General features: G+C 42.2%; 1 protein-coding gene across 50 annotated transcripts in view; it reads left to right on the top strand.

The window, feature by feature from the left end:
* PBRM1 (polybromo 1) overlaps window positions 1–7,782 on the top strand; it is a 144,543-nt gene extending 136,761 nt beyond the window's left edge. For all 50 annotated transcript variants that reach the window (XM_016424578.2, XM_007500485.3, XM_007500490.3 and 47 more), the window contains 3 exons: window positions 2,845–2,915; window positions 3,032–3,248; window positions 4,714–7,782. In XM_016424578.2, coding sequence (XP_016280064.1) covers window positions 2,845–2,915; window positions 3,032–3,248; window positions 4,714–4,886 — 461 coding nt within the window. In that variant the 3' untranslated portion in view covers window positions 4,887–7,782. The remainder of the gene's footprint in view (window positions 1–2,844; window positions 2,916–3,031; window positions 3,249–4,713) is intronic.
* The last annotated feature ends 6,733 nt before the right edge of the window (window positions 7,783–14,515 follow it).

Raw genomic sequence — 14,515 nt, forward strand, 5'->3', positions numbered from 1 at the left:
TAAGATAAGGGGGCTTTTGAGGCCCTTTCAGCTCAAATTTATAACCCTATCAAGGTAGTCCACTTTATGTAGTTTATAATCTGTTCGTTTCATTCAGCAAAACTTTATTAAATGCCTGCTATCTGTAAGGCATTTACACACACTCACACACACTCTCTATCTCTATCTCTCTCTGTTTCTCAATTGGGCTTCTATGAAGCTTCAGGAAAGTTAAATGAGATGCCTTCAAAGGGGGAGCTTCACAAAGAACTACTGATCTCCAAATAGTTCTACAGAGATAGCCTTAAGCACTTTTGAAATATGTGAAGCAAGTGTAGTGACTCCTATAGCCTTTTTACAATTTGAAATCTGTCGACAAGCCAGAACCCCCCAAGAACTATTCAATGCTCATGAGGAGAGGGAGACTGCTTTCCTTCTTTCTTTCTTCCTTCCAGTCTACTTTTTTTTAAAGGATGTTGGATATATTTAAAGGGCTGGGAATTTTAAAAAAAAGTCAGAAAGGTCCTGAAAATTAGAGAAATGCTATTAGAGAGGAAGGGAGACTTCTGCTTCTGTGTAAGGTGTGCCAACAGTATGAAGTTATGAGGCTGCTTTTCCCATGTGGCTTGAAGAATTGATGCCATTACTTTTAATCACAACTTTTATCTGCCTTATTGATTTAGTGGTTAATTGCAATTATTATCCAGATTCTTAGCACATTCTAATAGAAACTACCAAAAAGACTAGCACCTTAAACAAGCAGCCAACTTTGTGATGAGTGGTCAAGCCTCCTCTATCTCTTCCTCTCCCCACAGCCCTCTGTTAGGTATTTTTTTTTAAGCATGATATGTTATATAGACTTAAAATAATGTCACATTTCTTGTGCCCAATAAGACTTTTCCTGAGAGTGTTAGTATAATTAATGTGCTAGATGAAGAAAGAAGTTTAATATTGGACATACAAGCACAAAATTAAAAGTGCTATGGAGATAATTCATTTTCTGTCTGGCTACCAGTTAGGATGTTAGCAACAGCATCATTGATACAAGGAGAAAAAAAGACAGAAAATAGATTGGATTTGCATTCTCCTGCAAAGCCTATCTGTGGCACTGCCAGTTCTGGCATCCAAAAGGTGTTTGCCTAGTCTGTGCCAGCATTTTTGGCAGATTCCTGTGAGCATCACAGTTAGTGGAATGGCCAATTGCCTCCAGTCCAGCAGCTCAGTTATTTTCTCTCACCTCAAAACAACAAAAGTCCCAACTTCTATTTGAAAACACTGTCAGGGTAAATTAGAATAGGGATGTCCAAGGAGATAAGATCTTGCTAAGCACCATTTGTGCAGCAAGGTACCCTAGAATCAGAGGCAACTTTCACAGAATAAGGTTCTGGCTTTTTAAAGAACTGGTTCTTTGTTTAATCAGAGAAGCCAGTGGGTGGGGGAAGCTGGGTAGCTCAGTGGATTGAGAACCAGGCCTAGAGATGGGAGGTCCTAGGTTCAAATCGGGCCTCAGACACTTCCCAGCTGTGTGACCCTGGGCAAGTCACTTGACCCCCATTGACCAGCCCTTGCCACTCTTCTGCCTTGGAGCCAATACACAGTATTGACTCCAAGACGGAAGGTAAGGGTTTTAAAAAAAAAAGCCAGTGGGTGAGATGGGGATTGAAACAAATCTAAAAAAATGAACTGGAGTTTTTTTCCTCATGAGACAATAGTTGCTGGTGACAAGTCACCAAAAACTCAAACTCTGTATTACTCTTTTTTTTTTTAACCCTTACGGTTCCATCTTCAATCGATACTGTGTATTAACTCCGAGGCAGAAGAATGGTAAGGGCTAGGCCATGGGGGTCAAGTGACTCGCCCAGGGTCACACAGCTGGGAAGTGTCTGAGGTCAGATTTGAACCTAGGACCTCTCGTCTCTAGGCCTGGCTCTCAATCCACTGAGCTACCAGCTGCCTCCTCTGTATTACTCTTATATTGATTGGTATTACAAATACCACAGTGTCCCAAAAGTCTTGCCTTCATCAGTCCCTTAGTAATTTTGAATAGTAAGTCACAACAACAGAAAATAAACATTCTTTTAGTCCAGTGCCTGTGACAGCACAGAGCAGTGAGAGAAATATTTTGTCACAATTTGAAGTTGGGGGAAACAATTATCATTAGGTCTTATGAGTTAGACCAGAGCGTAAATTTCAGGGGGTGAGGAGAGACCCTTACCTCATCCTGGGGCAGGACCCTCAATGTGGGCCACAAACCGTGCTTCATACCAGTACCGGTGACTGAGTGAAGCCAATCATAATCATAGAAGCCGGTATTTTCATCTTCCGGCGTATTTTCTATCTTATGCTGGGATGCCCCACTGAATAATAACAATTGTAATGATTTGACTTTGGATTTTTGTAGCACATTCATATTTAATTTCCTTCCTCTTTTTGCACTTCATACCCTCAATCCTAATGCCGGTGTGTCACCCATTACTGCACATAACAAAACCCTAAATCTGAAGGTTGTGGAGTCAAGCAAAAGGCAAGACTCCTGAGAAGTGTGTGCTCAGACCCTAAATAACCTGAGGATATGCCGTGCTCCTTTACCTCTCTGTTTGGGGCACGTCTAAAAGATTCTTTTAAGTTGCAGCAAGCATTTCCCCAGGAGAGGAGCTTCCTCACCAATGAAATGACAGGTCCAGTTCCCATCCCTCCAGAGTAAACAGTGCTTTGAGTTGCACTGAGTGCATTGTGGACATGGCCATAAAGACAAAAAGGCTTTGGGACTCTGGTATAAATGGCATCATTTCTTATAAAAGAGTTTTTTTCCCCTCACTGTAACCCCTGAGCCTCTAACTGTGTTAATTACATTTTAAAATATAGGTGTGATGGGCCAAGGAGTGTCCCCCATTGTAGGCCCTCCAGCACCAGGAGGAAGTCCTTACGGACAACAAGTAAGTCATTTAGTTTGGTCTTCTGGCTGTCTGAAGTTCTGCCATTCTGAATGTGGACGGAGCCTTCTTCTGTGTGAAAACAAACGTTCTCATTCCTTGGTCATATCCTATTTCAGATGGGAATCCTGGGGCCCCCGGGCCAGCAAGCACCACCTCCGTATCCTGGTCAGAATCCAGCAGGCCAGCCTGTCATGCAGCAGCCTACAACACCAATGTTCGTCTCTCCCCCACCAAAGACACAACGGCTTCTGCACTCAGAGGCCTACCTGAAATACATTGAGGGGCTCAGCGCCGAATCAAACAGTATTAGCAAGTGGGACCAGACCCTTGCAGGTAAGAAGAGAGTATCTGCACCAGCCAATGCTAATTAATGCCAGCTTGGATTAGGCCTTTTCATTTTTGAATCGATTTGCATGGCATGTGTGGCAGTGGTTTTTATTTTGGTGTTACAGTCTTAGAGACAACTTGATACGACTACTGGTTAAACACTCCCTGTTAGAAAAATACAAAGAAATCCCAAAACAGTTTAGCCACAGGCCTCAAACTTAGTGCTGTGCTCTGCATACTGACAGCAGCACACTGGAATTGTTTTTCTGCCAGACTTTTGTGTTGACTTTTTTGTAAAACATGACTGCTATTTTCAGAAAATTCTGAGTTTATTAACAGAGACATAAAAACTAATTTTGGTAGAATTTAAATCATTAAAAATAATCATATTAACCTCAGAAAGTAATATATTTCAATTCACCAGTATCGTTGTATTTTCAAGACGTCACTGACAATAATATATAAGCATTAACCTAATCTTTAAGTGAGAGCTTAAATCAAGGAAAATGTGCTAAACCTTCCTTTCTTGAGAGGTTTTAGGGAAAAGTTGAGTAGGTCTTTCCCCTACTTCCTTATATGTTGCATTTAAAGCTTTTTTTTTTTTGCCCCAATCCAATGAAACAAGCAGTTAATGTGCAATGTGCAAGACACTCTGTATGGTATTGGGTGTACAAAGACAAAATGAAAAAAACAGTACATGCCTTCAAGGAGCTTACACTCTCCTAGAATAGAATAGTCCATAAATTTGAAAGACCAGCGTGATAACTGCTCAAGAAAATCAATTATCAGCTTCACTTTGTGTTCAATCCCTTTTGTTTTGTAAGAAGTAAAAAATGACTTTTGGTTATCTTTTCGGTTAAATAATACAGAATTCCATTAAAAGACATTGCTTTGTATTATTAATAATAAGAAAAAGAAATCATTTATATAGCACTTAGAGGATTACAAAATGTTTTCCTTATGGCAGCTCTCTAAGGTATTGGTTTTGATAGTTGGTGAGTGAGTTGAAGTAGAAAGCACATTAGACTTTGAATTAGAACAGCTCCATCATTTACTTAGGCATGTGATTCGGCAAGTCAGCTAACCCTCTCCAAGCCTCAATTTAATTATCTGAACAAAATGGGTAAAATAGGGGCTTGATATACTTCCTTTACAGAATGAGAGAAAAACGGTTTTTGTCAACTTCAAGTAACTATAGAAATGTGAATCATCATCTCCCATTTTACAGATGGGGGCCCACGAGACCCAAAAGTCTTCACTCCCTCTTGGGCACACGGCTAGCTGCCAGGTGGTGTAGTTAGAATTTTTAATGAGTTCTCTGTAATAGACACCAACTGAAATGATATGGAAAATGGGCTTGGAAATATTCTATAATTAAACTTTGCAAACTTTGTTCCCTACTTTAATAAATGTGGTAAACCTTAAGAAAATGAAAACTGGGGTTGGGTGATCACTCTGTTTTACTTCTCAGCCCGAAGACGAGATGTTCATCTATCAAAAGAACAAGAAAGCCGCCTTCCTTCACACTGGCTGAAAAGTAAAGGGGCCCACACTACCATGGCAGATGCCCTCTGGCGCCTTCGTGATTTGATGCTTCGAGATACCCTTAACATTCGCCAAGCATACAACATAGAAAATGTTTAATTGCATAAATTACTTTCTTTGATACAAACATAAAGAGTTTTGTGGAACAATAGCTGTTTTAGTTACTGGGGGGATAACAAAACAATAATTTTTATTGCATTTTATTGTACATTGCAAGACCATTTTTATATAAGGACACTTTTAATAAGCATATTTCAATTTGTTTTTGTTATATTGAGTTGACTTTATCAAATACACAAAGATTTTTTTGCATATGTTTCCTTTGTTTGAAAGCCAGTTTCATATTTGGTTGTATGTGTAGACATGGAGTTATCTTTTTACTTGTTGCCATGGATCTGATACCATTGGGGTTTTTTTATAAAAGAAAAACAGACCAAAAAAAAACCATGAAAAAAAAAACTGTTTACAAATTAGTTTAAAATGACAATGAAATGTGAAGTTAGTCCTAGTTTACATTGTAGAAGAGTATGTCTGTTCACGTGCCTGCGTGTTTTAAGGCACTTCCAGCAGAAACCATTGCTTACAGGTGAATTGAAATGCTTTTTCAAAAAGAAATATTAGAGATTCAACAGATTTGTAGAGGCTTCCATCCAATCAGTAGCCACCTAATGGAGAACCAGGCATTCCTCTGAAGTTTGCATCTGCCCTAGACCAGTCCAGTCCAGCGAGCACATTTTCTTGTGCTTCATTGAATGTCGGTCTACAATTGACCTTTATAAAAAACCTGCATACTCTTGTGGAGTCTGAACAGGTGAATGGGTAGAATATTTTCAACTGTTTAAAAAGAATTCCCAGTTTGTCTCCACATGTTCTGTTAGATCTTGTGAAGTTTTCAAATTCAGATATTAAAAAGCATTTACATTCACACTGGAGTATTATGGTAGATGGAGGTGATTTTTAAAACATATAACCCTTGCTTTAAAAATAAAATACAGCAGTGTGTAAAAGTGATATCTTCACTGAAAATGAAATTATGAGAATCAATTACTCTCAATCCTTTTTTTTTCCTCCCATTTTTCATTCCTGTGCGTGGTATTTTTTTCTCCAAGTTTCAAGGTTGTAACTTTCTACCATTTAGGACTTGCTATACATTTTCAGCCAAAAACTTAAGAGCTGCAACTTTTCTGTTTCAGAAATATTTTTAATATTAGCTTAAATTTTTGAATTTCAGGGGGTAATAAGTGCATTTAGAGCTGGGGGAAAAATCACTATTTAAGAAAATGCTTTCTGAAAAGGCCACACAGATCCCATTACACATTAATTTAGAGATACTTTATTCCCTGTCTAACTTGATAGTAAACCTTCTTCAGGTGGCAGCTTACCTTTAGAGCATCTATCCAGGAAATTGCCCAGGCAGCTGGACAAAGCTTTCACATGCTGCTATAAACTACATCACATTACTTTGGGGGAAGGAGGTGTTCGTGTTTTTGAGTGGTTTTATCATACCATAACCCCAGAAGAACTCCTTTTTTTTTTTTTAGGTAGGCATTACTACCCCGATGCCTAAATGCCATTCTTCTTAAATCATGAGTGTAGAGCAGAGAAACTCTTTTTGTCTCTATATATACTTAAGTACAGTAGGCCGTCATAACTGCCGTAGTCAACCACTGGATCTAAATCTTCATCAAGTATTTTGAAGTAATTTAAACACTTTTTTTTAAAGATTTATGTTGCTGTTTTGTTAGAATACATCTCAGTGACTAGAGTTTTTGCTGTTTTCACCACAAAGATTAAGACATTGAACTAAATCAGATAATGAACATGTCCTAGTTCTTTGTTTATCTGAGCCATCCAACCACCATCATGGACTGTATATTAAAATCGGATTCTTTTATTCCTAGACATTAACAAAATTACACCAAAGAGCCTGGAATTAATTTTAGTTAAGTTATTTATTTATTTTTTTTTATTTTGTTTTGCTTTTATTTTCTTTGAGGCCTAGATAAGACTGCTTTGGGGAGCTTCTCAGAAACACTTTTTTTCCCTTTTTCTTATTTTTTTCCCTTTTTTTTCCCACCAAACCGAATGGTCGCTGTTATTATCTAAGACACTGGAAGCTGAAAGCACTCCTTTTTCAACCCCTTTACCAGCTTCAGTGTCACTGTAAGAACTAACCAAATCAACCCTGGGTCTCCTTTAAGGTCATGCAGAGCAGTGCCATTGAGGCTACTTAATGGGCCCAATCAAGTTTGTTTTGTTTTGTTTTGTTTTTAACTGTGTATTTATTTTAGAATCATGTCTTTCTGTGTATTTCTGTGGAGAATGTCAGTAAAAATTTAGGGGATAGGATTTGAGGTCTGCAGTCTAGAATTTCATACCTAACCAAAAAAAAATTTTTTTCTAATTCAAGTGATTAAAAAAATAATTAAATAACCACACATTTTTCCTGTGGTTTTTAGAACCTCTGGTTTGTATGGCTGTGGAAAATATGTTGGCCTAAACAGCATTGTAATATTTTTAAAGTGCAAGTATGTATGGGAGAAAATTGGGTTTATATGCAAAGTAAGAATATAGATTAAAATAGTGTATGTATTTTCAGTCAACTGGTTGAAAGCCATTAATTGCATTCTCTCTCTCTCTCTCTCTCTCTCTCTCTCTCTCTCTCTCTCTCTCTCTCTCTCTCTCTCTCTCTCTGTCTCTGTCTCTCTCTCTCTCTCTCTCTCTCTCACACACACACACACACACACATACACATCCCTTCCCCTTCAAAAGGAAAAAAAAAACTTTATTTGTGCAAAATCTCAAAATTGGTGTTGGTGACTTTTCAGCTTAAACGTTTTCAGACCTGGTTATAGTCATGGTTGGTTTATCCTTACCTCTGTATCAAAAGGTTTAAAGTGGTAACCAGTCTCATGATATGTATGTACCATCATTTTGTTCATCTGAAGCTTTTTAATCCAAATAAAAATGGAGTTTGCAGAGTGATTTAGATTAATCAGGTTTGATGGTTCCATTAAGAGTTTGTTGACAGAATTTAGTTTCAGGAATGTTTGGCTCCTGAAATATGTGATTATATAGACTGACTGATTTTTGTTTAAAAAGAAGACGTGGCGTTTGGCAGCAGAATGCCAATCACACAAGAAAAGAAGACCCACAGCGACCTGCTGAGACTGCACACTGAGCTGGCCTTAGTTAGGTGACACACCGTGCTTAGCAAGCCACTAGGGCAGGCAGCCAAGGCAAGATAAATTGAAAGTCAAAAAGTGAAAGATAAAGGAAAGTTGTCATTTATTCACTTCTAGGAAGAGGAGAACCATAACAAATAGTGCTTTTGCAAGTGAAGCACACCAATCAAATATAGCCAAGAACACATGGCTTTGGTATGTCTCTACCTTTCAAAGGAAACTACTTGTGTTGATAAAACAACCAATTCTATTTTTCATATAACTTGATATCCCAACAAAAGTTGGAGCTTTTAATGAGCAATGAAACATTTAGAGCTCCCTTTTCATATACCCCACCCTCAGGCTCAGGAGAAATGCAATGTAAAAATAGAGAAACCAGAAAACTATAGTTTATAAACTCTTAAGCAAAAGGGAAACTTTTTCTTGACTAGAAGAAAGGTTCAACCTTCTTGCTAAATTAAAGGAAACCCTGCTTGAATTATAAATGCAGTTCAGCCACAAGAATGGAAATTTAGTCTTGGAGAAACTTGGATGACTTCACATGAAGGGTGCTCTGAGGGAAATGTAATAATCTTAAGTATGTCCCAGGTGGCAAAACTGATCACATGAAGGAAGGGGAATGGGATTGAATTGCAACACAAAGGATTTAGGTTAGATAAGACATTGTCTAATAAAAGTCTCCTAGCCATTAAAGTGAGTTGCCAAGGAAGGTAGTAGGGTTATATATATATATATCCTAGATCAGTGATGGCAAACCTATGGCACACATCACTCTATGGGCACATGTACCACCCTTCCCCATGAGTTCATTACTAGGAAGCCAGAGGGACTCAGGTAGAGCTGCTCCCTTCCCCTTTCTACCCTGCCTGATGACATTTTTTCACATCACCCACCCCTCTGCCTAGCAGGCCAATGGGAGCCCTTTCTCACTCCCCTGTGGAGGGGAGGGGGGGTGTACAGTACATGGTCTCTAAAAGGTTTAGCATCACTGTCATAGACTGACATATAAATTAATAAAAGATAGAGATAAATAAAAATGATCACTTTTGTCATATGAAAAGGGATAAAAACCAGTGGTCCCTTTTAGAGAACCGCCAGGTCATTTTTTCAGATATTAGAGAAATACAACTGACCCTACAGATTTCCTGCTCTGTTAAGAGGTCACTAGTCTCATGTAGTGAAAAGAGAATTAAATTTAGATTCAGAAAATCACTTATTACCTGCATAAAGTAGGATAAAATCAATTGACCTGAAACTCAGTTTCCTTATCTGTAAGATGAGAGGGTTAGACTACATGATCCATCCCTTCCAACTCTTAAAACCTAAGAAGACAGACAGGTGTTGTTCATCATTTTTTGCTGTTATTAGAAAAGTCTTGTGAGTATATAATATAGGAAACTCCCCAAATAAAAGTTCCTTCCACTCACTGATGTAAAAAATGTTTCTGTACTTTATCAAGTGCCCTGGCATGAATACAAGGAAGTGGGACTTCCCCAAGTTCTTCAGCTAGTTGTCCATACCCAAGTCTTTTTGTCTAAGGCCAGGCTTTTCTATCCTGCCACACTGCCTTTCATGGTAATAAGTATTTTTATCTTTCTACTCTTACCTTTTAATGAAGTCTCAGATGTTTACTGTGAAAGGAAACAACGATCTATATGGAGAAGACAAAAGGCCAAAAAGGTGTTTGTAGGCTGGCATTAAACAGGGCTCATCTGATGTTGGAGGCTGGACACCGTCATCAGCTCTGACGCCTTAAGGTGCTTGGGGTTTAATAAGTGTGTTTCTTTCTGGGCAAACTGTAGCAAGATATCACTCTATCTGTTTCAAAGGCTTCATGTTTATAAAATAACCAGAGGAAGATACAATGTACAGTGATAAAACAGTTCAGAGAAAATTGCATCATATTCTACAGAACGAGACTCAAATTTTAGCCGCTGATAGACAGACTAGATGGGTTTTTTTTCTTTCACAGCAAGCAGACCCTTGCAGTATTTCCCTCTGCAGCAGGTTAGACTCCATTCCATCCAACCAGCATTTGTTGACACCTCTATGAGAATTGGTGCTGAGGCCTGGGGAAATGGAGGAAGTAAGACCTATTCCCTGTCCTCATGTAGTGCTCCAGCATGTATGTGAATAAGTAGGAGACCGAGGTATCATGGAATGAAAACAAAGGAGAGATCCAAACAAAGTGTCCCAAAAAACTGGAGGTGGGAGTTGTCGCTTCTAGCTGGTGGGAATCGGGGAAAGTTTGATAGAGAAAATGGCTCCCTATGTGGGGTTCAGAAGAAGAAATGTTAGCAGTAATGGGGAGGAGGGGCACTGTGAGCACATCCCAAGCACGAGGGATGATGAACAAAAGAAAAGATGGGAAATGGTACGTGATCCACTTTGAAATTGGTTATCATGGAGGAAAGTTTGAGTTTAAGGCAGGAAGACTAGTTTAAATAGTACTCATTAGATAATGGCAGCTCAAAAACAGGAGTGATAGACTCGTGTGCTAACATATAAACACATCCTTGGACTGAGGGGACGGAAGGCGCCATCCTGAAAGCCTCGAGCGACGTTGGTGACGTGCCGGCGTGGGTGCTGCTCTGCACCGGAGGACGTTTTCCACAACCCAAAGCGAGCGCTTCCTCCCTCCGCTCATAGGCAGCTTAAAAGGGGCGGTTTGGGCACACGAGCTTGGAAACCTTCACCAACGCTGGCCTAGAGGAAGTCAGACCCGAGAAGAAGCGCGAGTGCAAAGTGGTGATGGAAGCAGACAGGCAGAGAACTGGGAAGAGAGCCATAAGATTGACAACATACAACTTTCTCACCACGACGCCCGCTGCTTAGGTAGGGTATAGATCGGGGCTCAGACAGGTATCCGTCAGTAAGTGTTACATGCCCGGCACTGTAGAGATTTTTTTTAGAAGGCAAAAATAATCCTGGTCTCGGGAGTTCACGTTCTAAAGGAGATTCAGAAGGCAAGTGCAGAAGAAAAAGCCTCGAGTGGGATTTGACCTGAAGGAAGCCCAGGGCAGAGATCCGGAAGACAAGCAGAAACCAAGGACTCACTTAACTGAGTTTGAGATGTCCAAAAGGCCTTAAGTAGTTCAGGGCAAACTCAGGAAGAGGAAATTGGGCACCTTCAAAGAGATGCTATTTGAACTGCTGGGAACTGGTAGAAGAAAAGGGAGCCTTGGACAAAGCCTTGATGGAAACCCACAGTTTATGGGGAGCCAAGAGCTGTGGCACAGAATTCAGGAGAGAATATCACGTATGGATATCAGTGACCTATGGCCCTCTCTAAGGACTAATAAAAGAGCAGGAGACTTGGCAGTTAAGAGAACACTGATAAGGGGGCAGCTGGGTGGTGGCTCAGTGGATGGAGAGCCAGGCCTAGAGATGGGAGGTCCTGGGTTCAAATCTGGCCTCAGCCACTTCCCAGCTGTGTGACCCTGGGCAAGTCACTTGACCCCCATTGCCTAGCCCTTGCCACTCTTCTGCCTCAGAGCCAAAACACAGTATTGATTCCAGAACAGTAGGTGAGGGTTTAAGTAAAATTTTAAAAAAGGGAAAACTGATCACTTCAGAGCAGTGTTAGCTGAATGATGAAATAATTTTCCAGATTGCAAAGGCAAGAGAAGCACTTAAGGGAATCGGGGGGGGGGGGGGGGGGGCTTATGGCCAGTGCAGCTGCCAGGACTTAGGGAGACTGCCCAGCCCCACTTGGAAGTCCCAAGCACTCCTCTGGCCAGCGCCCAGGTGAGTGCTCTGTCCTGACTCCCCAGGCAGGATCCTGAAGATCCAACAGCCTAAACCTCCAACATTCAAATGGGCCTGCCTGAGAAGAGAGACAATTCAGGCAATCTAGGGCGAACCACGCCAACCAAAAGTGCATCAGAGGACGGAGTGGAGGCCTGAGACAGGCTCAAGTAACTAAAACGAGATTGATGAGCAAATCAACTAGTATCAAAAATGATCGTAATTCTAGAGATCCTCCAAAAGATACAGATAGCTATAAACAGACTGAAAGGAAAAAATGAGTATTCCCGGGGACCCCCCTCCTGCCCGAGAAGTGGCGTATTCAAGGTGCAGCAAGGGCCCTCGATTGTGACCGTGGCCACTGCGTGCATTCATCTTGTGTGTTTGTTAACGGTTTTCATTTTCTTTCAGCTTCTTAATGGAGTAGAGAATTAATGCAATAAAGGCAGGGCCATGTAAATATTTTTTCGGATGCACAGAAAACAGGGACGCTTTTGGACATCACTACTGTATGGATTAATTTTGATTGATTCTATGTAGTTGTTACAAGGGTATCTGTTTTCTTAGTTTTGAAGCAGAGGAGGATGAGATAGAAAAGGAAAGTTTGGGGATGCAAAAAAAAGGGAAGGCGCTGGGAAAAAATTTAAATAAGAATAAAACAGGGAAGTCCAAATTGAAGGACAGACAAGGAAGACAGCTGTGAAAGGAATGTATGAAGTTCATTTGGTACTTTTTAAAAAGCTGGTATGAAATGGAGGGTGGCGGGGTCCCGTACGAAGGGGGACACATCTAGGGTCCAGGCAGAGGGCTTGGCCTTGGCAAGAGGAAGGTCCATCTCTGGGAAACGAGAGTGAAGCCGATGGGACAGAGGAGACGGGGAGCACCACAAACAATGCCTTTAACGGGGGGATGAATTGTGGGCCTCGGCTAAGAGGGTCAGGGGAGACGAGAAACAAACATTTGGAACAATCCACTGGAGTGGGGGAGTGGCTTAACTAAGGGGGACACGATGATGGCCTTCTTGCTGGGGGGTCCCCAGCGAGAAGAGAAATCGTGCCTTTGTGGCACAGACTCCGTGGTGGGAGGACTGCAGAGCCCGGGCCTGCCGGGACACGAGCAAGAGGACCAGGGGGCCAAGGCCTCGGCCTCCCAGATGAAGTTGGAGGAGAGAGGCCGAGGAAAGAAGGCGGCGGAGAGGAGCCTGGAAACAGTGATGGAGAGAGGGCTGATGAGGCCTGGGACCAGAGGCGGGGTGGCGACAAGATCGAAGGCCTGGAGAGAGGAAGAGCAGGCCAGGGCACCAGAGTGTCTGAGGGGGCAGCAGGGAGCCTCCTGGAGGCAGCGGCGGAGGAGACTGAGCAGGGCGCCATCACCAGGACCTCCCGGAGATGGATTCCGAGATGAGTCAGGCAGCGGGCGAGAACATGGAGCCGAAAGGGCAGCCGAGGAAGCAGGAAGGAACGAGCTCGTTAGTGACGGAGCGGGCGGGCCTTCCGCATTGCCCAGGCAGGCTTCGGGTGTATGGCAGGGTGGGAAGGCTCACATTTGGGCCCTGCCCCCTGGCCGGTCAGAAATCCCGAGGATGCGTGAGGCACAAGGGAGCGTGTGGACCCTATTAGAGTCGAGACCCAGATCAGCTAGAGGCAGGCCCACAGGACCAGGGTTCCAGGCCCTCCCTCGCAGTGACGAATCGGACCAGACCTCAGAGCAGGGGCAGGAGGCTGCAGAAACGTGGCTAGCCCGCAGGAGGCCCTGGTAAGGAAGGAGGGGGGAGGGACTTGGCCAGGGAGGAGCCAGCCTTAGAGAAGGGGGAAATGACTTGGCACCAGAGACTAGGGCAGGCTAAGGCCTGAAACGATAAGTAAACAAGTGGGCGTGGGGGTTTTAAAAGTCAGCGAATTCTAGATCTGATCCTGCAGGGAACAGAGGACCCTACCCGATCAATAAAAACTGAACTCCATGTAGAGCTTGAGGAATGGCCAAGATCACCGTAGCAGCTGCGAGTGAGGTGCTGATGCTTAGCCGCAGTTGGGACTAGAGCTACATTGGGGAGAATTCAGATCCCAGGGGGTAGGCGAAGCTGTGAGAGTCAATGACACAACCAAGGGGAAGAGTGCTAAGACAGAAGAGGCCCTTCACTACTTGAAGGCTCTGTGCCTTTGCAGCTGAATCAGAGAAATGTGAAAGGAGACTGAACACGCAGGGTAGAAACAGACTGTGGAAGCCTTGGATTACATGTGGTTCAGGTAATCTTGAGGCAGTCAATTCTTGATTTTTCCTCTAAAAAAAGAATTCTGGGGGGCAGCTGGGTGGCTCAGTGGATTGAGAGTCAGGCCCAGAGACGGGAGGTCCTGGGTTCAAATGTGGCCTCAGACACTTCCCAGCTGTGTGACCCTGGGTAAGTCACTTAATTCCCACTGCTTAGCCCTTACTGCTCTTCTGCCTTAAAACCAATACCCAGTACTGATTCTAAGATGGAAGGTAAGGGTTTAAATAAATAAAAAAAAATTAAAAAAGGATTCTGATATTATATTTATTCATGATTTGATTTCTTTCACATTTCAGCAAAAAGCAGTACTTTAAGATCATTACTAATGACCTAAAACACATTCATCTCATTCAGTCTGCCCTGAAAACTCTTGAAGAATCCTTATACTGCTGCAGAAATGCTCTCAAGTCTGACAATAACCTGGGTCAGAAAAGCCACGAGGTTAAAGGATCCGTGATGTGGCCACTAGAGGGCCCCAATGAGTGGGCTGCTAACATGATGAGAGGCCCCAGTAATAACCTTTCACA

The sequence above is a fragment of the Monodelphis domestica genome, chromosome 7, assembly GCF_027887165.1.
Source record: "Monodelphis domestica isolate mMonDom1 chromosome 7, mMonDom1.pri, whole genome shotgun sequence".
In the NCBI taxonomy this organism is placed as follows: Eukaryota; Metazoa; Chordata; class Mammalia; order Didelphimorphia; family Didelphidae; genus Monodelphis; species Monodelphis domestica.